General features: G+C 34.8%; 1 protein-coding gene across 12 annotated transcripts in view; it reads right to left on the bottom strand.

Moving 5' to 3' along the window:
• Nucleotides 1–25010, bottom strand: part of KDM6A (lysine demethylase 6A) — a 209309-nt gene that overhangs the window by 46437 nt on the left and 137862 nt on the right. For 3 of the 12 annotated variants that reach the window (XM_033412200.2, XM_004283395.4, XM_033412207.2), the window contains 9 exons: nt 14673–14766; nt 11843–11969; nt 6636–6734; nt 6270–6489; nt 5574–5708; nt 4971–5126; nt 4312–4407; nt 2316–2417; nt 1260–1655 (listed from right to left, as the gene is read on the bottom strand). In XM_033412200.2, coding sequence (XP_033268091.1) covers nt 1260–1655; nt 2316–2417; nt 4312–4407; nt 4971–5126; nt 5574–5708; nt 6270–6489; nt 6636–6734; nt 11843–11969; nt 14673–14766 — 1425 coding nt within the window. The remainder of the gene's footprint in view (nt 1–1259; nt 1656–2315; nt 2418–4311; nt 4408–4970; nt 5127–5573; nt 5709–6269; nt 6490–6635; nt 6735–11842; nt 11970–14672; nt 14767–25010) is intronic. The other 9 variants (XM_033412202.2, XM_004283398.4, XM_033412206.2 and 6 more) reach the window with 7 other exon arrangements.

The raw sequence follows: 25010 nt of genomic DNA, 5'->3' as shown, positions 1-25010 counted from the left end.
TGTACCCAAAAGTTGACCACTTCTATTGCTGCCACTCTGGGTCGAGCCGCCACCACCTCTTACATGGATTACAGAAGTAATCTCCAAGTGGGTCATATCATTTCTCCTTTTGCCTCCTTTAGTCTATCCACAGAGTACCAGAGAGCATCCAGGCAGATCACCTCACTCCTCCATTCAAACCTCCCTATAGTTTCCCATTTAACTCAGAACAAAATCCAAAATCTTTACAATTGCCTACAAGGCTGAACATGATTTAGCCAGTCTGGTTCCAGCTGGACCACATTTACCTCTCTTCTCACCCTGCTCAGCCATGCTTGCCACCTTGATTGTCTCTGAATATGCAAAACACACTCCTGCATTAGGGCCTATTGCTTCTTTCTGCTCCCTAGATGTGGAACACTCTTATCACAAGTATCTTCAAGGCTCACTTCTGTCACTCAGGTCTTTATTCAAATATCCCCTTCCAGTGAAATCTTCCCTGATATTCCTATTCATAACTGCAACTCCTCTACCACCAGTCTCTAGTACTCTCCAGCTCTGGTTTCTAGTATATTTTTCCAGAGAACTAATCATAACATTACCTAATATTCTATATGTAATGCTTATTTACTGTCTGTTTACCTACATGAATTAACATTTTAAAAGTCTTAGAAAAAGAACTTATCTCAGTTTTATCAGTAATATAAAGCTAGCCAGCAATAAGTCAAATATTTCCTTAGAGCTAGTAAAAGTATAAGTAATTTGGCAATACGTATTCACAACATTTTTTTAAAATGCTCTTTGACCCTTCAGTTCTGCTTTGGAGCACCCGCTCCATGGAAACAATCCAAAATATAGGGAAACTATGAGGATAAATATTCAGAAGTAAAAAACTTTTTCTCCCACCAGAGTGAATACTCACCACTTAGCAAAGCACCTGATCTTAAGTAGGCAATATGTGCAGAAATGAACTAAGAAACATCACCATAAATTGCTTAAGATGCCACTGTAAATTAGCAGTGGGTTTTGGGGAGTTGTATGATCTATTTTCTTTATTTTTTTAGAAATTTCTAACATTATCTGTGTAAATCTTATATGGAAAAGAAAATATACTCACATACATATAATACTGAGCCACAATGTAGTAATAACATTGTAGTACTATAAATGCTTATAAAAAGTTCCTCAAACTTTTATTTCTTCTTCTCTCAAAATGCATAAAATCAAATGAAGACAACTATTATGTGAGAAGCCAACAAGGCAGTCAGTCCTTCTATTACCTGAGTGGAGTTAGATAGTTGGTTTTTCCACGGCTCCTCTGCGCTGCTGGTCAGGTTTGTGCGGTTATGAGGTAGAGTGAGTGCGTTTCGCTGCAGGTAAGGCACGTTTCCATTACTTCCACTTCCTGTTATGTGATTATTGCCTATCAAAATAGTGTCTGTACTTCCCAGCGTTCTTGATGTGCTACAGGGAACATGGCCTGCAGAAAAGGGTCCATTGGCCAAAGGCTGCCCAGGGCAGGCAGGGCGGACTCCAGGCTGAGAGACGCTAGGCACTCTGGTCAGAGCAAGCTGTGGCTGCTGGCCAGAGACTGAGTTTGTAGGCAGTGATGAGTCAGCTGTTGGCCCATTAGGAATTCCAGTAGATCGTACCTGTGCAACTCCTGTCTGTCTCATCTGTCAAAAAACAAATGAAAAATAAATGCTGCCTGTGTGGTCCACAGGGGACAGAATCAGAATATGAAGAATATATAACCAGGTAATCTCTGATTTTACCCTAACATTTAATTTCTCTAGGTTAAAAAATACCTTTTCAAAACAAGAAATTGTTTCTTCACATTTAGATTAGCTTCCTCGGAAAAGCAAGAACCTACTTAATTTTTTAAGAAATATCCCTTTAGTAATGACAAAAAGAATCCAGCTAAAAAATTATGGAAAGGAAATCAAATTTACAGGTCTTTCCCCCATCACAAAATAGGGGACCTCAAAATTCCATTCTATCACATTTATATGCCAGATTCTCTGAGTTAAACAAGCTTGAAAGAACCCCACCTAAGTTTAGGATGTAGCTTGTTAAGTATTAAATAATATAAATAAAACTCATGCAGAATAACATGTAAATAATAAAATACTAAGTCATGTTCAAAATCAAATTTATTGCTGTTTTCTCCTAAAAATCTGTCCATTACTAGTATTTTAAGAAGCACAGATTATTCAATTCCACCAAATACTGGTGGAAAGTAGAAGTGGGCATGAACATACTCTAAAATGATGTTCCAGTCAATAGAAATATTCGAAATGGTAACAAATTTTAGGGGAAAAAAATGCTATACACACTTGATGTTGCTGCATTAAGACAAACTGACTTTCCAGCTGTTCCAGCATCAGTTTCTGTGCTGGATTTAAATTATTTCTATTTGCACGGAGCTGTTCCAAGTGCTAGAAGAAGAAGAGAGGAGAATACAGTCAAAGACACATCTAAGAAACAAGCTCACTATTCTAAGCAACCTTTCCCTTGAAATGAGTAGGTAAAACTCAGAATGCTGTCTAGTCAAAGATACTGATTTCTGACCAATGACAACCAACCCCAAGATGAAGTCCTTTAAGAAGTTTGAGAAACCTCAGAAGGTTTACTGTAATGTGATCTTTGAGATAAATACGCATGAAATTCTACTCATCAGTAATTTTCAGGATTTACACAGAAAGTTCTTTGAGCTTAAAAATGCATTGTGAAAGAACATATACAGACTGCCAACAAACACATGAAAGAATGCTCAACATCATTAATCATTAGAGAAATGCAAATCAAAACTACAATGAGAGATCATCTCACACCAGTCAGAATGGCCATCATCAAAAAATCTAGAAGCAGTAAATGCTGGAGAGGGTGTGGAGAAAAGAACACTCTTGCACTGCTGGTGGGAATGTGAATTGGTTCAGCCACTATGGAGAACAGTATGGAGGTTCCTTAAAAAACTACAAATAGAACTACCATACGACCCAGCAATCCCACTCCTGGGCATATACCCTAAGAAAACCAAAATTCAAAAAGAGTCATGTACCAAAATGTTCACTGCAGCTCTATTTATAATAGCCCGGAGATGGAAACAACCTAAGTGCCCATCATCGGATGAATGGATAAAGAAGATGTGGCACATATATACAATGGAATATTACTCAGCCATAAAAAGAAACGAAATTGAGCTATTTGTAATGAGGTGGATAGACCTAGAGTCTGTCATACAGAGTGAAGTAAGTCAGAAAGAAAAAGACAAATACCGTATGCTAACACATATATATGGAATTTAAGAAAAAAAAAATGTCATGAAGAACCTAGGGGTAAGGCAGGAATAAAGACGCAGACCTCCTAGAGAACGGACTTGAGGTTATGGGGAGGGGGAAGGGTGAGCTGTGACAGGGCGAGAGAGAGTCATGGGCATATACACACTAACAAACGTAGTAAGGTAGATAGCTAGTGGGAAGCAGCCGCATGGCACAGGGATATTGGCTCGGTGCTTTGTGACAGCCTGGAGGGGTGGGATAGGGAGGGTGGGAGGGAGGGAGACGCAAGAGGGAAGACATATGGGAACATATGTTTATGTATGACTGATTCACTTTGTTATAAAGCAGAAACTAACACACCATTGTAAAGCAATTATACCCCAATAAAGATGTTAAAAAAAAAAAAAATGCATTGTGACAAGTACACTCTAAGAAGCACTGTTTGGAATAGGAAAAGTCTGAAGACAATCTGACTGTCCAAAACTAGTGATCTGCCTAAGTAAAAGTATGAAACCTACGTAAAGAAACATGATGTAGTCATAAAAGAATAAGGAAGCTCTTTATACACTGACATGGAAAGGTCTGTAAAATATATTATTAACAGTATATATAGCATTCTATCATTTGTATAAAAAAGGGAGAAAAATAGTAATATATGAGAGAAAGAGGATGCGTATTTGCTTGTACATGCATGATATATCTCTGGAAAGACAAATAAGAAACTAATAACACTGGCTGTCTATTAGGAGGGGAACTGAGTGGGTAGGGGCAGGAATTAGATGGAGAATTTACTTTATATACCCTAAACTCATACTGAGGCAGTTTGAATCATGAGAATATATTGGGGGGGGGGGGGGGCGGGGGGGAGTGGAAAAAAAAGAATGAATTATCTCTATTACTCTGGTAAATGTGGGTTCATTTTACTTATGCGCCTATTTATTGAGTTTACTGCCATTCAACTTTAAGAATTAATAGTTAAAAAACTTAAAACTTAGTACCTCTACTCTTCTTTAATAGGAAAAACAATCTGTCAAAAGCATATCTTACATACCTGTAATTTCTGTGGTGTCAAACACCATGAATGACCTTGTTGCTGTACTGGAGGATGTGACACTGCATGGCCACTACTCCAATTATCAGAAGTATTCTGAGGAAAATTGATAAAAAAAAAAATTAAAGAATATTTGGTTAAATCCATAGAGTTAACAATAATGACTAATGGAGGCCAAATGACTTTGAATTGGAATATTTACATATAAGAAAGATGTTATGACATTTAGTTCTTTTAAAAATACTTTTACATGCATAATAAATTTGGAAAATCATAAATTAAGAAAATATTGATTCTTTAATAAGCCACCCAAAAAGGCCCACCCCTAAACTATGGCCCAAATGGCTAACCTAAATACCACACTGTCCACTAGGTCCAACATTAAGTTTATTTCAATGTCAGTAGAAGGTGATGATGAAAAGTGTGTTGAGATCTTAACGGCAGGGAGATGAATAAAATGATTTGATGAATGCAAATTTATCCCTACTTTCTATATTTAATATGATGCTAAGAATTTGGGATAGAAAAACTCAAACCTTTCACTCTTTGATGTCCACAGATTTAAAGTAAAGGACAGGAGATGTTCAAACTGCACAAGTTCAGGGCAGTTAGGAGTTTCTTTTTTGACTGGGATTTTTATATTTCTCTAAAATATATACCTTTGTTGGACTAGATGTTCTTTTCCTCTTGGCAGGACTGGACAGGTCATCTACTTGACTAGAAGGAATCATGTGTAGTGGCAAGGATTGCTGTGAAATTGGTGTTTGACTGAGGCCTAATACAGGTTCAGTATTTGGATGATGAGGTTTACATGCCTAAGAATCACAGAAGGAAGACAAAAATAGGGTTCTATATATTCTTAATTCATTCCTTCAAATTGTAAAACTTTACAAGCTGCATACTTTACAAAGCTATGTGGACATCGCTGATGGCAATTATTGAAAATCAAAATCAAATGAATCATCAATGGAGGAATGTGTACCTTCCTTTGAAAAACTTGCTTTAAAAAATAAACCACTGCAGCATTACTTTAAGAAACCTCCTTCAAAATCATGAAAATGCACAAAGGTTCTAAACTGGCACCCCAAAATTTCTTCCCATATCAGAGGGAGTTTTAATTTGATCTAGATTCCCTTCACAATTAAATCAAGAGGCTTTTCATTAATGAAAGCCTCCTGTGCTTAGTAAAATACGCTTGACCACTACAGATTGAAAAGAACCCTTAAAGCTGGGCACCTGCAGAACATAACCCAACTTCTCACCTGCTGTGCTGTGTTCATGGCACCCTGCCTGGAGGTAAGCTCTGCGGGGATTGGTAGGCTCCACGCCTCCTCAATACTAGGAAGTAATTTAGTTTTATTCTGTAGACTACCTTGTGGAAGGTTACACAACTGAGCCTAGGAAAAATTATGTAAAAAGCAAATTTAACACAAGCCTAATTGAGTAAGAGCAAGTCCACTAAATCTTCCTAAATGCTATAACTAATTGTTTTTAAAAGAAAATAGATTCTTAATTTGGGGTTTCAGAAAGATACTAAGTATAATGAGGGAAACCGGAATATAAACCTTTGTGAGAATTAAAACAAAGCTGAGCTCTGTTTTCAGAGTTCTTATAGCTGTCTTCTCATGAAACTCCAAGCAAGAGTGAAAGACAATGTTTGTGTCCTTTTCTCTAAAATGCTATGACAACTTAAAAATGTAGACAGTACATAGAAAAAAATTATGTAAATTAATATGCATCAACAGAGTAAATGTGCAAAAGAGCATCTTTCAAAATACTGCATATCTTACTTAAAATGAAAAGTAAAATAATATTACAAGCTATGGTATGTTTACAAAATATGGAAACAAATTATAGACATCAAAACACAGCTAGACAAAATTCCCAGCCACCCTCCTCCTGCCTGAGTGTCATGGGGAAATATGTGCCTTTAAAAAACTGCCATTTAAACATTTTACCTGTAAATACTTAATTCGTGCTGCAAGTGCAGAGGTATTACTACAACTTTTGCTTCTGGTTGCATTTAAGTAGCATTTAATGGCATCCTGAGGCTGGTTGCAGGATTCGTAGAGTGTGCCTAGGTCCATCCAGGCTGCAGCATGGCCATGGTCCAACTGTACAGCACAAATATAGGCCTGTAAAGCATCCATAGGCTGATTTTGCTGCTGATATAGCACGCTGGAAAGAGATATTCAGAAAAAATAAGTTGACTAAGAAGAACTGCTTAGCTTCATAAAATGATATAAGCCATGAAGTACATTATATGTGATGCAACCATCTTTGTGTATCAATTATAATACCATTATTTTTATACAAAGTCTTACCCTATTGAACACCATGTATCTGCACTTGCTTCTGATTTATCAATAGACTGCCTGTAAGATATAAAGGCATCCTGAACTTTCCCAATACTTGAATAGCACCTGAGAGGGGAGGGAAAAATCAAGAAAATACGATTAATACTGATTGATTAATTAATTAATTTGCTGAATGGATGGACTATATGTCAAAGCAAATAAAAACCTAATAAGCTGACATATTTATGTGAATGTGTGTACATACATGACAACAATAATGTACATTATAATTAACCCTTCAATAAACTATATTATAGTCTATCTGATAGTGTTTATCAATACAGCATGCTTTAGAACCTATTAAAATAATTAAAGGCCATATCACTTCAATATTATAATACTGAGTTACGCACACTCACACACCCACTACTCTACTTATACAGCTTGATCTCTCGTTTTCTATAGAGTAAGAACATAGAGTTAAAAACCAAGAAAAACACTCTATGTTGGTAAGACTTGCTGAATCAGATTTCAATTCTCCTTTCTTAAATAATGAGGGCAAAAATTCTTTAATTCATACAAAATACAAACATAAATACTATCAAGCTAACTATCAAAAATAGTATAAAATAGAATTAAGTACAGTATTTTATGACTAGTAAGGGTAGCAAGGTATGATTAAAGTTTCAATGACCTGCCATTTTCTTAATGTAGATGTACCTGATGGATACACAGAACAGCAGCTGAAATTATAAATACAGAAATTATCTTTAGTGCTTGGCACTAAGGGAAAAAGAAAAGAACAAAATCCAGTTCGTCTTCAAGGAGCTTACAATTTAGTTGAGGACTGAAGACACATTATAATTGTCATGATGCCATATCAAATGGCTAGCACAGACAATAACTGGTCTGAGAATTGAGGGTAGACACACTACCGGGGTTTAGGAAAGACAAGAAAGGGAAGGGTAAGAGTAAAGGAACTGAATATGTGTAGATGCATACTGTTTAGATCAGTGATACCCATTACCAGCCAGTATATGGCAATTTGGCCAAGCAAACGAAATGGAAAAACAACATACACATACATACATAAATTTTCCATTAAACTAATATTTGTATTGTAATTGACTTATTTTGAAATACTATTGACTGAGTAAACAGCAAAAAAAAATTTAAACATCAAGTACTCCAAAAGTGTTGGAACCACTGATTCTGGCAGAGAAGGTAAGAAAAGGCATTTTGAAATGCTGCTTGAACAATATGAGCAAAACTTAATATAAGATAGTACAGATACGAACAGTAGAGGATTTTAAATCCAACCCAAGAATACCCTGAAGTTTGTTCTTCTAACAAGGGGAATGGCATGATGAAAGTACTTTATAGGAATATTAATCTGCTAACAACATGTAGGGATAAACTGAAAGGAAAATAAGTTATGGACAGTAAAAAAGAAGGCAGTTATATTCACTGGTTTGGAATACGCCAAAATTAGGATGAAAGTAATGCAAGTAACAACAAAGAAAAAGACAGGAGAAACAATAAACCAAAAAACAGATAAAGACTTTGTGACAAACTGATTAGCTATTCATGGGGGTGGGGTTATAATTTAGTTTTTAAGCCTGATTAAATAGAGGGAAAAAAATGGTGATATCATTGGCAAAAATAAAGAAGGAGGAGCTGGTTCAGGGAAGAAAATGATGAATGAGATTTGAAATATGCTGATTTTGACATGAGGTGTGGACATTAAAATGGGAAATGTTAGGTAAAGAATGGGAGATGTGGTCCTGGTGTTTTAATACCTTGAAGTGTAGCAATCTAGATTTGGAATTCATCCATATCAAAGAGAGGGTATAAGAACATAGGATACCGACGAAGGAGAGGTAAAACTAAGCCTAAGCAATCATTAATATTGTGGTTGGGGCAATATAAGAAAGGTGAGTGACTGAGACAGAGAAGGCAGTGTCACAGAGCAAACTGTTTTATGAGAAGGGAATTCAGGACAAGAGGGCATTAACAATGCCAAACAGGGACAGACACCACAAAGAAAGGGAATGCTTAACAGATAGTAGAAAACATGCTCTGTTTGTTGTTGTTAAATCAAAGCCAATCTCAGATTTATAGACAAATTTGCCTAACCGCTAGGAGGAATAAGCAGTAATTCCCAAAACCAATGTTTTCATACTTGATTCCTACAAAATGAAAGTAGGAAACCAATGTGCCCAAATACAGATGGCCCAATCCAACTGCCAAACACTTTTCCTCTAATAAAACTTAACTAGGTTCCCCTGAGACAGCGCTGTGTAATTGAGAAAGCACTGGGTGTTGAACCTAGGATCTAGTCCCTGCTCTGATATTAGTTACCTGCATGACTGTGACCTTGAACAAAACATTTTACTCCTCTGAGCTCACTTTCTAAAACATCTGCAAAATGACAAGGTTTACAGGGTGAACTAGGTGACCTCCTGGTCCTTCCCAGCTCTAACATTCTATAGTTCTGTGATAACACAGTCAATGATTAGTACCAGTTTAACAGCATTACCACATTACACTTTTGTTATGATATACACATGCCAAATGACAAATTCAATCTTCAACACAGACCTGAATGCAGAGGTAAGTAATAAAATGCCTCAGAAATATTAGGGTCATCAAATCCCAAAGTTGCTTACTGACACTTGAGATCTTCCTTCAGAGCTTTAATAACTTCTAAAATACAATTTATTTATAAAAATTTTCTCACAACAAAACAGATTTGAAGCAACACATTAGAAGTCAGCAAAAGAGGGTAAGAAAAGTAAACATCAAAGAAAAAAAATTTTAACAGTCCTCAGATAAGAAATAATGGACACCAACATGATAATCTTGAACCCCAAAATAAGTTAAATTGTAGTAAGTATCCTTTAATTGAGAAGTCAGTAAACTATAGTTGGAAAATTTTACCCAGAAAGATTCAAATAAAAGCATCTCAATGATTTAAAATGTAAAACCAGTTAATGCGGGGGGGGGGGGGGGGCGGGGGGGGAACCTCCTATGGAATAGTGCTCATTGAGCTGAAAATTACTAAGATAGTAATTTTTGCGAATTCCCTGGCGGTCCAGTGGTTAAGACTCAGCACTTTCACTGCCAGGGCTGGGGTTCAATCCCTGGTCAGGGAACTGAGATCCCACAAGCGGCACGGCCGGGAAAAAAAAAAAAAGTAATTTTTGATGTTTCGTTATGTATTAATTTTCCATGCCTAGAATTAAGAAAAAATTATATTAAAAAGACATCCACACTATTGTACTGTATTAAACTACTGATTTGTATCTTAGGTCAAAAGGAAAATACTTTCCAGTATACATTCCTTTTAATCTATATTAAAAGAAATTTTCATATATAAACATTAACACTAGAGGCAATGACTAGGCAAGGCCCTACTTCCCAGTACTAGACCTCCTTTCTGGTCACTGTATGAAACCTATCACTGCATAATACTAATAGTAGTAACAGAGCTAGCTCCAAATGCAAATGGTGTTCAGTTAGTTCATTTATTCCATTTACTGAATAGCCACTTTGCTAGGCAGACAGATACAAAGATGGTAATATCCAGTTTCTGCTCCCAAAGATCTTTAGTGAAAGAGACAATGTTTGGACTCTCAAGCTTTATTAATAAGCAACCCAATTTACATGATTTTACAAGCTTGGGAAGGAATCAGAAAATCCCTGCTAAAAACAGCAACTTTTCCACTCAACTCTTATTGTATATTATTATTATTATTTTTTTTTTGCAGTACGTGGGCCTCTCACTGTTGTGGCCTCTCCCGTTGCGGAGCACAGGCTCCGGACGCGCAGGCTCAGTGGCCATGGCTCACAGGCCTAGCCGCTCCGCGGCATGTGGGATTCTTCCGGACCGGGGCACGAACCCGTGTTCCCTGCACAGGCAGGCGGACTCTCAACCACTGCACCACCAGGGAAGCCCTTATTGTATATTATTAATGAATAATCAAAATTTTTTTAAAGAAGGAAACATCTTAATATTATTCCCTCTCATACAAATATACTTTGCTATATTTAAAGGAAAAAAATGAAACCATACAAAATACTAAAATTTAACATAACTATATGGCAAACTCACTTCAAGTAAAATACTATAGAAAATAGAGGAAAAAAGCTTAAAATTAAAACAAAATAGGATAATTTCCAAAGAATTCATAAAATTAAAACCTTTAGAATGGGAAGGTACCTAACAGATAATCTAACCCAGGGCTTCTCAACCTCAGCCAGGTAATTTTTTACTGTAGAGAGCTGTCCCACTAGATGCCAGTGGCACCCCCTATAGTTGTGATAACCAAAATGTCTCTACAGACATTATGAAATGTCCTCTATGGGGCAAAATAGCCCCACACCCCCGGCATTGAGAACCACCAATCTAATTCTCTAATCAATAGAAAACTGAAGCCTCAAAAGGTTTAACTGTACCATCCATGATTCCACAAATAGTAGCCTAGCCAAGACTTGAATCCAAGTATCTCAGCTCGTAGTCGAATGATCTTTCCACCATACTGCAAAAGCTAAAACCAATTAGGAACCAAAAAACAATCTGATAATGGTCCAAAAATATATTCTATCAGATACATATACATGAGGTATGTTTCAGATAATCAGTAAGCAAAATTCAGACATTCAAAGTACAAGAGAAGTTTATAGGCTTGCAAAAAACTATTTTCACTACATGTCACTTCTCCTTTCCAACAAATCCAATAATAATGTATCTACTTTCGACTGTGATTTGAGATCTACTATTAATGTCCATTCTAAGGTATATATCACTAATCAAAATGATAACTAGCAAAGTTCTACTGACTACTGGTAGTCAACAGGTAGAATGAAAAATTCTCTGTTCTATTAAACAGACATATAAAGAAAACACTAGAAATCAAAAGGAAAGGCATAAATAGTTGAATGAAAAATTACTATCTGCTATGACTTTTTAAAAACCAGCAATAATTTAAGTCAAATGAAAATTCAATAAGCAAAATAAGAAACGTCCTGATAGACCAGATGCTGCTGTAAGAAAACCACCACATTCAGAAGCTTTCTTTTATTTTTTAACTTCTAGAAATCTGTTATAAAAGACTTAAAAGAGAAAATACACTGATCAAGTTATTAGTAAACTAATATTTTAGATCATAGTTCAAAACCCTTAGCTGGAATAAACAAAAGCAAAGCCTAAGTATCTGATAAATCAGTCTTACCTTCCGAGGAAATACCAGGACTGGCCAGAATTAGGATCTGCTTCCAAGGACTTTTGGAGATATTGAATAGCATAGCTTTCCTTGGTGGCTTTATCTCCCAGGAGATCCACAGTATGATGCATCCAACCTATAGTAAGTGATTAAAAATATTTACCTAAATGAGTTAATTATTCTTCTATTTTAAAGAATACCAAGCAGAAAACAAACAAGTAAAAAATACTCTTTTCAGTAAATTTATTCATTTAGCTTGGCATACACATTCCCAAAATTTAGAACTGTCAATTCTGGCCTAAGAAAGTCTGTTTTTAAAGTACAGTCAAAGCTATGAAGAACTTTCATTCCAGAGAAATTAAAACAATTTTAAGCATTGACTTATGACTTAGTAGACTGCAAACTACAGTTCTTTTATTCTCTGATTTTTTTGTATTTGAAAAGATTCCAAGGTATAAAAGAATATAAAGATGTTAAATCTTATTCACTGTTCCGTGCAAAAATTTATGTGCATTTAAGAATCTCCAAGACAATATTAACCCAATGTTTATTTCCAAGGAGTAAATATAAGCTATATAATCAATGATAGTTCAGAGTAAAACACACACATACAATCCCACCTTATTGGCACTGGCTACATATTTTCACACCTTATAAAATAAAAACTATAAAGCATTTGACAATTTTTTAAAACCCCAAGGCTATAAGAAAAGTCCATTCAAATGGTGCAAATAAAAACGGTACAAAATGGGTAACACAAATGTTTAATAAATAAATTTAGATAGTGCATAATCTCATATGTGGAATCTTAAAAAGTTGAATACACAGAAGCAGAGAGTTGAATGGTGGTTACCAGGAGCGGTAAGGTTGGGGAAATGGGGAGATATTGGTCAAGGTTACACAGTTGAAGTTATGTAGGATAAGTAAGTCTAGAGAACATACAGCATTACAACTGCAGTTATTAATATTGTAATATATACTGGAAACTTGCTAATATGAGAATAGATTTCAGGTGCTCCCACCATACAAAAACAAATGGTAACTATGTGAGGAGATGCATATGCTGACTAGCTTGACTGTAGTAATCATTTCACTATGTACAGGTGTATCAAAACATCATCTTGTACACCTTAAATACAACCGTTATGATAAATAAACAAACAAGCAAGCAAGCTGGCTATGGAAGTAATCAAAAGACTGGATCATGGACTAGTGTATTCTATACCTTCAAGGCACACAGGAATAATTTGATTTAATTTGCCAGGGAATCATATTTCAGTTGTGGATCAATTCAAGTGCATAAAATCAGCTGTTCTTTGTGTATAGTCCACAGTACATAAAATAAATAAGGACCTTTATTTTCTGGCATTTATTACAGTTGCTGTGCTCCAAAAGACATTTTAAAAGGATTGAGTTACCATGTTTTACAGAAATATAAGTCAATCACACATCTATTCATCTGTTCTTTCCTTACCTCTCCTACTATTACTAGTAAGAACAGGACCTACAGTAGCAGGCTCTAAAAGGAGTTGCTTAAGCAACAGTGACAAGAAAGTAGGAAGGATTGATGTGCAGGCATAAATTACACTCAATTAGGGGAAGTACCTTCCCTTTCAAAACCATGGAAAGTTTACCTACACACTCTGCGAAAGAAGACAGGTAATTCAAACGATTTCAATCCATTTCTTAAATTTAAAAGGTATATATGCATTTTTGCTATTGACACATTCTTCACTGCAGCTAATTAAAAAACAGCTTGTATTCAAATATTAGCTGAATGAGTAAGCTGTCTGAAGGCACCACTTTGCTCTTTTTACTGAAGAACTAACACAAAAGCTTTTTTGCTGTACTAATAAACTTGTTTTAATTTAAAGATACAAATTCACATTACTCAAACACTACATGTAATCATTAAAAACAAAACTTTACTATAATTTTTAAAAGTATGGATAACTCAAGGAAAATTCTATCCAGAGATTAAATTAAAAACAAAGCTAAAAATAAAACTTTTATATGAAAGCAATGTGTTTATTTTGTATAACCGATCACATAATATGCATTCATATCATGAAGATAAGTGATAAAGTCTAAGCTTAAATAATTTTAAAATTACATTAAAAATAGTCACATCATGAAAACATTCACATTACTACAACGGTGGCTAAAACTTGAGTCAATTATTTGCCCAGACCAAAACCAAATTTTAAAAAGCTGGGGTGGGGGGGGAGGGAGAACCAAAAAAAACCCCCGAAATACCAAATGCAGACAAGAAACATGACTCAATAACCAAGCAACAAAATTAAATGTTGGAGAATTCCATCATTATCTTCTTGGTGATAGTGACACATTATATCCAGACGACTACATGCTTTCATCTTCAACATTACAACAGAACTGCATGTGTAGAGAAACTATATATAGTGTTAGATGTTCCACAATTCTTACATAAAATGCTTTAGTTAATATTATCAACAGAGCTATGAAAGCAAGCTCACCAACCACTAAGAGACTTTAGGTAAATCACTTAACTTCATTGAGTACTAAGCATATCTGGCACAAAGAAAGTATTCAGTCCCCCTCACCCATGGGTTAAGTACCAGAGTATAATTTTGAGAATTTAAATGGATGAGTTGCACTAAAGAACTGTAATGAGATTGACTGTGAGATAGACAATGCTCGGCAGAAGGTGGAAACATGATGGGTTCAGATTAATTCTATCAACTCTGGGGAAAAGGAAAGAAAAGAAATAGGGTACATGAGCCACGTATTTACCATCTGTGACATGTAAAAAACATAAAGAGATGTACTTATAACACACTAAATGTATATTATTACATACCCAACTGTTGTAAGACAGTTGCTTTTACTTGTGCAGAAAGGTTTTCTGTCTGCAAAAGTTGTTCATAAGCTTCCTTTGCAGAATGATACTTCCTCTAAAGAGCAGGAAAAACAGATTTAAAGAAAATAAAATTAACATCTTTAAAGAACTAGCTCATATGTTAAGTTTTATATGATACTGATATTTTGGCGTATTTTAAAAAATCAACTGAAAGAGAAAAGTGCCTTACTGAATGTTTCTCTAACTCTAGACAGCTGGGGTTAATAGACCATGTTTCAGAGTATCTAACACCAGTAAAACATTCAATATAACAAAGTATCATTAAAACATGACCTTTAAGAATTTGTCAAATCTCAATAATTAAAAAAAATCATCTCAACCTATTTAATAACATAAATGATTTCAACTTTACTTAATAACACTAATGAAACCAGAAAAGTATTCCACTTCCAAGTGCATCATCTGTCTGCCTAGAAATACCAAGTTCCGAAGCAACTTAACAGGAACAATAGAGCACGTCAAAAATGCTTTAAAAAAACTAAGTACAAAAGTAGTTGAAACCTAAGTTTAAAAGATATAGATACTGGTATATAAAATATCCTATGAAAAATTTTAGAATACATATATGATTTTGAAGACAACAAACCTCCCATAATTATAGTCTAATAATGTTTGCAATATTTAAGATTCCTTGGGCAAAACTCTAAATGAAACCATTTACCCACAGTTCTCATCCCAGAAGTACTAATATGACTGAAACCCATTATTGCTACAGTCCTAAAACTTAAGACAAAACCTCCCCACCACCCCCCACAAAAAGGGGAAAAGCCAACAAAAGAAAACCTCATAAATGCTATCTTTAAAAAATACTTGGCAGAACAATGAAGTGGCTTTCATTCATATCACTGACAGTACACAGCTGCCTGAGCAAACAAATCTTTCTCCCCCAAAACACAGGTAGAAACACGAAACTAGCTGTGTGAGCCTCAGGCAAATCACTTGAGCTATGATTCAACATCCATAAAACAGATGTAGTGCCTGATCTTTCTATCTAGAGTTGTTCTAAGGATCAAACGAGATTAAAAAAGAGCTATGAAAACAAATAAGGAGCTCTATGAATGCAGTATGTCAACATGAGGAAGATTTGAAAGAACTGTCCATTGAGATTAACAGTAGTTATTACATAAACTTTTATTCATCAAGTAAATGAGTTCCCTTTAAACATTAATCTGGTCTGAAAAAGTGAATTAGACAATTAATGAAGGATAAGGATCAAGTTATTCAACTCAATTCCTTCAACTGGTAAATATTTGTTGAATACCTAATACATAACAGGAACTGCTGGGACTACAGTGTAGTCAAGAATACAGATATAAAAACAAATAAAACATACTGTACTGTTAAAAAAAAACATACTGTACTGTGTACAATAACAGTATGATATTTCCCAGAGGAAGAAAGAGCATGTGGTAAATTTAGAGTACTAGCACACTGGGCAGAAAATGCAGAGACAAGCAGACAACTTCACAAAGACCTTCCTAAACCAAGTTAAAAGACTACAGACTGTATCCTAAGACAATGGGGTACCACTGAAATGAGTTCAAGCAATATGATCAAATTTATATTTTAGAAAGAGCCCTTTGTGGAATCACCTCAACAAATGCTAAAACATACTTCCAAACACTAGTAATAATAATAAAACCAACATACTTGAAAAGCTGGTTGCATCGTATTGAGAAACATGAAGTTTGATTTCTACCTCCTATTATATACAAAAAACTGGCATCCACATTAAAGACCTAAATATGAAATGTAAAAGTATAAAACTAAGAGAAGAAAATGAAGGAGAGTATTTCTTTGAGATGTGAAAGAATTTATTCAACTTGGCCAAAATGGCACAAATAAGGAGGAGTAGTAAGGATCTGACTTGAAACACATAAGCAGAAAAATAGGCAATGGACATAAAAACCAACACATAAAAGGTGAAAAACATGTGAAGAAGTGTACACCTCTAGAAATCAGAAAATGCAAGTTTAAATGATATATTACCTTCTACCCATCAGATTGGCAAACATAAAGTTGGGTGGTTCTTAGTATTGTGGGGATGTGAGTAAAGGAAAATGCTCATGCCTTGCCTGAAGGGAATTTACTCATGAAATTAGGTATGCAAATATGCTCCAATCTAACAATCTCACTCTTGGGATATATATACCAAAGGAACCTTCCCAGAGGTAATGTTGTAAATGGTACTATTTGTAGTACCAAGGAGATGGACAACCTAGGTCTATGTCACTAGGTGAGTGGAAATATAAAATATGACGGATGCTTACAGCAGAACATTAAGTAGCAACTATAAATAGTATACAAAAGCAACATGAGTTTATCTGTAAAGGTGTTTAGTATAAAGTTAGTATAAAGTTTTGTCTCTGGTAATGCTGAAGTAACAACACTTCAGACAGCTTTAAATTCTGGATAAAATATAAAAGTTAACTATCAGAAAGTACTGAAAAGAAACCAAAATCAGGCAAAAACAGAGAAGCTAATACTTAGAGGAAGGGAATGGCACTGGTTTAGTAACCCCACTTTTCTAGGATTTTCACCTGAAGGCACGCCCCAACTGGTATCTGGTTGGCTACAACTCAAACAGAAATCAGCAATCTTACTAGCTTGAAGAATCTGAGGACAGACTTTGTAGCTATCACAAGAGCTGGAAGTGAGGGGAGAAGAAACACCAGAAAGGAGAGGGAGAGAAAGAACAACAAATTCTGCAGTTAAACTGCTCAAATCCCTGGTTGACCACTGAACTATGCATGAACACAACAGATGTTCAGCAGCCTAAAAGAACTAAAGGAAGAGATTTAGCTGTTGCCAACCACAGGGATGACAAAGTTTCGTGTGTGACTTGGGCAAAGTTAACTGGCTAATAAAACAAAAATATCATCTTCAGAAAAATATAACAAAATCACTCTCCACAACGTATTATTCATGATACCCAGAATAAAATTACCAGACTTGTAAGAATCAGGAAATTTTTACTCATGTTGAAAACAATAGGAAATTAATGAAAACCAGCCATGAAATGACTCAGATGTTGAAATTGCAAATAATTTTAAAGCAGCTATTTTAACAATGTTCACAGATGAAAAGGAAAACATAATCATAAGGAATGAATGGACCAAAAATCAGAGCACGTAAAGAGAAATTAAAAGAGAAACACAAGGAAATTCTAGAACTGAAAAATACTAATTTGAAATTTAAAAATAAAAGTTACTGGAAGGACTGAATAGCAGATTAAAGACTTAATTGGAGTCCAAGAAGGAGAAGAGAGAAAGAATGGGGCAGAAAAAATATTGACAATGGCCGAGAACTTTACAGAAGTGATGACATCAAAATCCCATATCCAAAAGACTAAAAAGACAAGTAGTATAAATATAAAGGAAAAACCAATACCTAACTACATCATAGTCGCATACTTAAGAACCAAATGTAATGAGAAGAACTTTGAAAGCAGCCAGAGAAAAACGACAAAATACAAAGGAAACAATAAGAATGACAGCCAACTTTATGTAACCATATCAGTAATTGAATTAAATATAAATGGACTAGATATTCAAACAACAGAGACTGCCAGACAGATTTACAAAAGTGAAAGAAAGCCAAAACCACAGTACTTGTAAGATATGCACTTTTTCATATAAGGATTCAAACAGGCTGAAATAAAAGGATGGGAAAAGATACCACGTAAACTGTAAGTATTAGAAAGCTGAAGTGACTAGATTCAGATCAGATTAAGAAGGCTTCAAGGCAAAGAGTATATTACCAGAGAGAAAGAGAAATGTTTCATAATGATAAAGGACATATCAGGATGAGATAACAATAACAAGGCTTCTAAATAAATGAAGACTGTACAGAATTAACACTGATAAAATACAATTAATCTACATAATTTATTCCAATTTCACCAACTGTCCCACATATATCCTTTTTCTGGTCCAGGATCTAACTTAAAATCCCATGCTGTGTTAAATTAGCATGTCTCTTTACCATCCTCTAATCTGGGACAGATTCTCAGTCTCTGACTTTCATTACCTTGACACTTAAAGCAGCGGTCCCCAACCTTTTTGGCACCAGGGACCGTTTTTGTGGAAGACAATTTTTCCACAGACTGGGGGTGGGGGTGGGGGTGGGTGGGTGGGTGGGGTGTGTTCCCAGGAGGTAATGCGAGCCATGGGGGGGTGGGGTGGTTCAGGCGGTAATGCCAGCAATGGGGGAGCTGCAGATGAAGCTTCGCTCACTTGCCCTGCGGCTCACCTCCTGCTGTGCGGCCCAGTTCCTAATAGGGGTTGGGGCCCCCTGACTTAAAGTACTAGCTAATTATTTTGAAGAATGGCCCTTTCAAATTAGTAAGCACCTTGTGGAAAGATATTCAACATTCCTCATATATTAATTAATTAAAATTCTACAGTAAGAAAAAGGTGACCCCTTTCCCTGTTTATTTATTCAATTATTCATTTATAGCAATATGAATATATTTTATTCTATATCTTATATACCATTATTATAATTGTTTCTAAACTTGTGTCAGATTTGGTGATTAGAAACCCCATTTCCCTCAAGTTGGCTTCTTTATCTTTCCACATGCCCATCATTTTCTAAGCACTTCCTTACTTTTTGGCACCATGAAATGTTCCAGGGATCATCTAGTAGTTTCTCTGCCTAAGCCCTGGAATTACCCACTTCTCCCCAAGAATTCCTGATTCCTTTCATTGAAGAATTGGATTTAGAAACAAAGATCTGGGTGCTAGGTGGGTCACTGCTGCCAAGGTGGGTCACTGCTTCTAGGCCCTTGCAGCAAACAGCTAGGAAATATATTAATGTATACATACATTATGTATACATTACATTATATGTAATGTATGTATATACATACATTATATGTAATGTATGTGTATACACACATTATATGTATGTATATAGATACATACATAATGTATGTGTATACACACATTATATGTATGTATACAGATACATACATACATACACACACACACACACACACACTCTCTCTCTCTCTCACATCTCTATTTCTATCCAACTCTCTATTTCCATAAATAACCTATGTTCATAGTGATCCCTCCAATTCTAATCCAACAACACAGAATTCAGTCTAGCCTTTCTTCTTTTCTTACTTGTAAGTTCTCTGACACTGAAAATCTGGTCCTCATTATCCACAATACATTTACTTAATTGTTTACCCCTAATATTTACATAAAATAGTTGCAGAATTTCTATCCATATCCCTGTGAGAAAGTAACTGTAGTGGAAGATTTGTTTACAGTTCTTTTGTCTCTAGCTTTACACTATAGAGTCAAAATACTATTCTCCAAAGTTATTTAGCTTAGTTCTTTTCATCCCTACCCCTCAGTATACTTATGTTATTCATTTGTAATACAGTTAGGTTAATTTGTTACTGTTCATTCTATTTTGGGCTAACTCACATTCTGGTTGGTCTTAATTATTCAATGAATTTTGGGGTGGGTATGTGAAACATAACCAGGTTCTAGGAGTTAGAGCTACATAAAAAGTATACTCAAGGTAAGTTCTACTCCCTACTACCCCATTCACAACCATTCCTGGGTAAGTAACCAACCTCACTTGTTTCTGGTTTATCCATTTTCAGTATTACCTGTGCACAAGTGGGACGTGTATCTTGCTTTGCACATACATAGTTTCTTTCACAAAGGGTAGCATATTATACTTTTATACTTCACATTTTTTCCACCTAACAGTATATCCTGGAAATCGTTCCATATAGTGATTTACCTAGGTCTTCCTCATTCTTCTCTAATGCTGCATGACACTCCACTGCCTGAATGTACCATGATTTATATGTACAACCATTCTCCTATGTATGGACATTTAGGTTGTTTCCGATGTTTTGCAATCACAAACAATGCTCCAAAAGATATCTTTGTGCCTATACATTTTTATATTTCTGGAGATATATTTTCAAGGTAGATTCCTAGATTTGGGATTGTTGAGTCAAAAGGTTAAGTGTATATAGAGTTTTGCTAGATTACTGCATGTAGTTTTGTTAGATTATTTTGTTCCAGATGGGGTGTACCAGTTTGCATTATCACAATGCATGAGAGTGCCTGTTTCGCTACCATAGCCACTTACACTTTTCACCAATCTGACAGGTAAGAAACTGTATTTCAGTGTGCTTTAATTTGCATTTCTTTAACTGGGTGTGTTTGAACACTTTTTCACATGCTTAAGGGCTGTTGTATCTTTTTTGGAAAGTGTCTGCTCATGTCATTCTTCCCAGTTTCCTAATGGGTCTTGTTCATTGTCTGTCAAATTTTAAGTTTGTTATATATCAGGGGTATTAGCCCTTTGTGCTATACGTTGTAAACATTTTCTCCCAGTTTCATAGGTGTCCTTTGAATGTATGGTTTTTTTGTTTTGTTTTTTTGCCATGCAGAAATTATTTTTATGCTGCTCAAACTGATTGGTCATTCTTTTTATTGCCTCTGAATTTTGAGCCATAGTTTAAAAAGCCTTTTTCCTACATCAAAGTTGAAGAAGAATTAATGTTTCTTCTAGTACTTGTACAATATCAATGTTTACATTTTGATCCTAATTCATCTGTAGTAGTTTATTCTTGTGAATAGTTTGTGTTACGGGTCTAATTTTATCTTTTTCCAAATGGCTACCTTATGTCCCAGAACCATGTATGAATAAATCTACCTTAGCTAAAGGAATGTAAGATATTACCTTTATCATATACTCAATTTCTCTATGTACACTGGATCTATTCCTGGCCTTTCTATGATATTTCACTGGTCTATTTGTCTAGTCACATGCCAGTACAATACTTTTAATCATATAGGCTTCCTTGTAATATTTTAATATCTAGTAGGGTTAATATAATCCATACAATCCCTACCATCACCACCAGTGTTATTCTGGCTATCCCAGAATGTTTTTCCATATCAACTTACCTAATTGCTTTAAAAAGTTTATTAGTAATTTTTACTGATGTTGTATTACATTTAAAAACCTAAATTCCCATGAACATCTTTATACTATTGAGTCATAGTATCTTTTAAGTTTATTGTTAAGTATTTAATCACTTTGCTGTTATTATAAATGGCAATATTTTCTAACTGTGTGCTCTCTAATTATTGTTGCTGAAAGCTATTAATTTCTGTATGTGCCTCTAATTGATTTTTCTTGTCTAACTGCATTGGTTAATACCTACAGTACAATAATGAGGAGTAATGAAGACAGAGGACATCCTTTGCCCTGCTCCTGATTTTTGTGAAAATGTCTCTAGTGTTTCTCTTTAAATAAGATACTGACTTTGGAATTAAAGTACATGAATTTTATCATGATAGGAAAGTAACCCTTAATTCCTATGTCCAAGAGTAATTTTAGTTGGGAATGGGTATTGAGTTTATCAAAGGCTTCTTCAGCATCTATGATGATAGTGACTTGTTTTTACCTTTAGCTCTATTATTATGATGCATGATATTAATAGATTTCCTAATATTCAATCAGCCTTGTATTCCCAGAATGAATACCACTTGGTCATAGTATATTATTTGCTTAATGAGGTAACAGATTGTTTGCTAATATTTTACTTAGTATTTTTATACCAATATTCATCAGTGATAATAGTTTGTATATTGATTCTTTTTTGTACTGTCTTTATCAGGTTTAGGCATCAATGTTACACTTGTTTCAAAAAGGAATGGGGGGAAACAGTATGTCAGTTCCTCAAAAATTTTAACAGAATTACCACATGACCCAGTAATTCCACTTCTGGGGGTATATATCCAAAAAAAATGGAAAGCTGGGACAAAAACAAATATTTGCACACTCATGTTCACAGCAGCATTATTCACAACAGGCAAAAGTTGGAAGCCACACGAGTGTCCACTGACAGATGAGTGGATAAACCAAATGTGGTGTATACATACAATGAAATATTATTCAGCCTTTAAAAGGAATGGAATTCTGGCACACGCTACAATATATACAAACCTTAAAGATATTATGCTAAGAGAAATAAGCCAGACACAAAAAGACAAATACTGTATCATTCCACTTACATAAGGTACCTAGAATAGTCAAACTCATAGAGACAAAAAGTAGAATAGTGGTTGCCAGGGGCTGGGGGGAGGGAGGAATGAGGAGTTATTCTTTAATGGGTACAGAGTTTCAGCTTGGGATGATGAAAAAGTTCTGGAGATGGATGGTGGTGATAGTTGCACAATAATGCGAATGTACTTAATGCCACTGAATTGTATACTTAATAAATAGCTAAAATGGTAAAGTTAATGTCAGGTATATTTTACAATTAAATAAAAAAGAAGACACCAAAGAACTGTGGCCTGTAGTTAATGTTTAGAAGCAGATTTTTTGTTTCCATTATATTGTAAAAATATGCTATAGAATCAGTAAGTGCAGAAAGGACTTTAATTATTATCAAACACATAAGTCTCTCAAGGTCAGATTAAAGGCTGTTATAAGCCCCCTATCCCTCTCAAAAAAAGGAAAAGAAATGAGAAAGTTTCTCTCCATTTCTAGTGGTCTGGCATAATCTATAGAGTGCTAGAATTATCTGGTATTTAAAGGCTTGGTAGAATTCCCCTGTAAAACCATCTGGGCATGGTACTTTCTCTGTAGGGCATTACTTAATTTTCTGTTTCTTTTTATGAAAATTGGCTTTTTATAACTTTCCTAACTCTAATGAGGTCAATTTCTCTAATCTGTATTTCCCTGGGAAACAGTCCACTTTAAGTTTTCAAATTCATTTGCATACACATCTGCTAAGCTGTACTTGTATGACTGTACTAATTTCTTCTGTTTCCATGGTTATCTTACTTTATGTATCTGTGCTTTATCTCTCATTTATCCTCCTGATCAAGTTAGTTTGTGGTTTATCTATTTTGTTAATTTTTTTCAGAATATAAGGTTTTGACCTATTAATTAGATCTGTTTTTCTCTCCTTTTCACACTATTTATTTCTTTCAAAAAAAAATCTTTCTTCCTCACAATATTGTTTTCCTTACCATGATTTTTGTTTGTTTTGTTAACATATTTCTTCACACTGAACTAATCTTGAATTCATGGAATAAACCCTAGGTAATCATGACATACTTACTGCATCTTTAAATGTCAGCTGGAATTTATTTTTCTTTCTTTAGAATTTTTGGATTTGTACAATATGCATAAATGAAACCAGTCTACAGTGTTTCAGTAATAAACTACTGCTAGTTAGAAGACAATGTTAAAAATGAAACTAGTAATTCTTACCAACAGTGTTATTCATAATAACATTATTTGTAACTATCTCTCAAGGGAGAATAGTTAAATTAGCTACAGTACATCTCTGCAAAGGGATATATTATAATACAGCTCTACATGTACTGATAGGGAATGATTTCCAAAATATAATATTAAGTTAAAAAAACCAATTTAAACAAGATCAAGAGAGAACATATATAATGGGTTATTATTTCAATAAAATAAAGAAAAGCAAATATATGTGCAAGCAAATATATGGATTTGCTTATATATACACTGAGATTCTCTGGAAGGATATAAAACACACTGCTTATGTGGTTGGTGGTTTTCGGGAGGGGAATAGGTGGCCAGGGAAAAGGAGGGAGGAGGATACTACACTGTATTCTTGCAGGCACTTTCATTTTGGATTATCTACTCAAAAATAAGTAACACTGTAATAACAAAATTAAAAGGGAGAAATCCTTTACCTTTAATCTTTAAAGGTTATTTAGAATTTAGATGGTGACTTGTTCAAGTTATTTCATTAAAATCAAGAAAAAGAAATGAAGGCCAGTTAATACTATTATTACTGTTAGGAAAAAAAATGGTTCTGCGGGTCTCAGCTAATAAAATGGGAAAGGTAAATTAAATAATTGATATAAATATCCAATAATTCATAATATATTTACTTGGAGATATGACATTATACAGAGAAACAAAATTATCTTTATTTAGATAATCTAAGAATGGGTGTGGGTGAGTTGACATAACATCTCATTAAAATTACCCAAACCTAAACAGAACTACCATATGATCCAGCAATCCCACTTCTGGGTACAGGTATATTACCAAAGGAAACAAAACCATTATCTTGATGAGATATCTGTACTCCTATGTTCACTGCAGGATTATTCACAAGAGCCAAGAATGGAAACAACCTAAGGGTCTGTCTCCAGATGGATCAAGAAAATGTGGTATATAAATACAATGGAATGATATTTCAGCCTTAAAAAAAGAAGGAAATCCTGTCGTTTGTGACAACCT

Source organism: Orcinus orca, chromosome X (assembly GCF_937001465.1).
Source record: "Orcinus orca chromosome X, mOrcOrc1.1, whole genome shotgun sequence".
Lineage (NCBI taxonomy): Eukaryota > Metazoa > Chordata > Mammalia > Artiodactyla > Delphinidae > Orcinus > Orcinus orca.
Note: the sequence above shows the minus strand (reverse complement) of the source record. Positions and strands in the feature narration are given on the sequence as shown.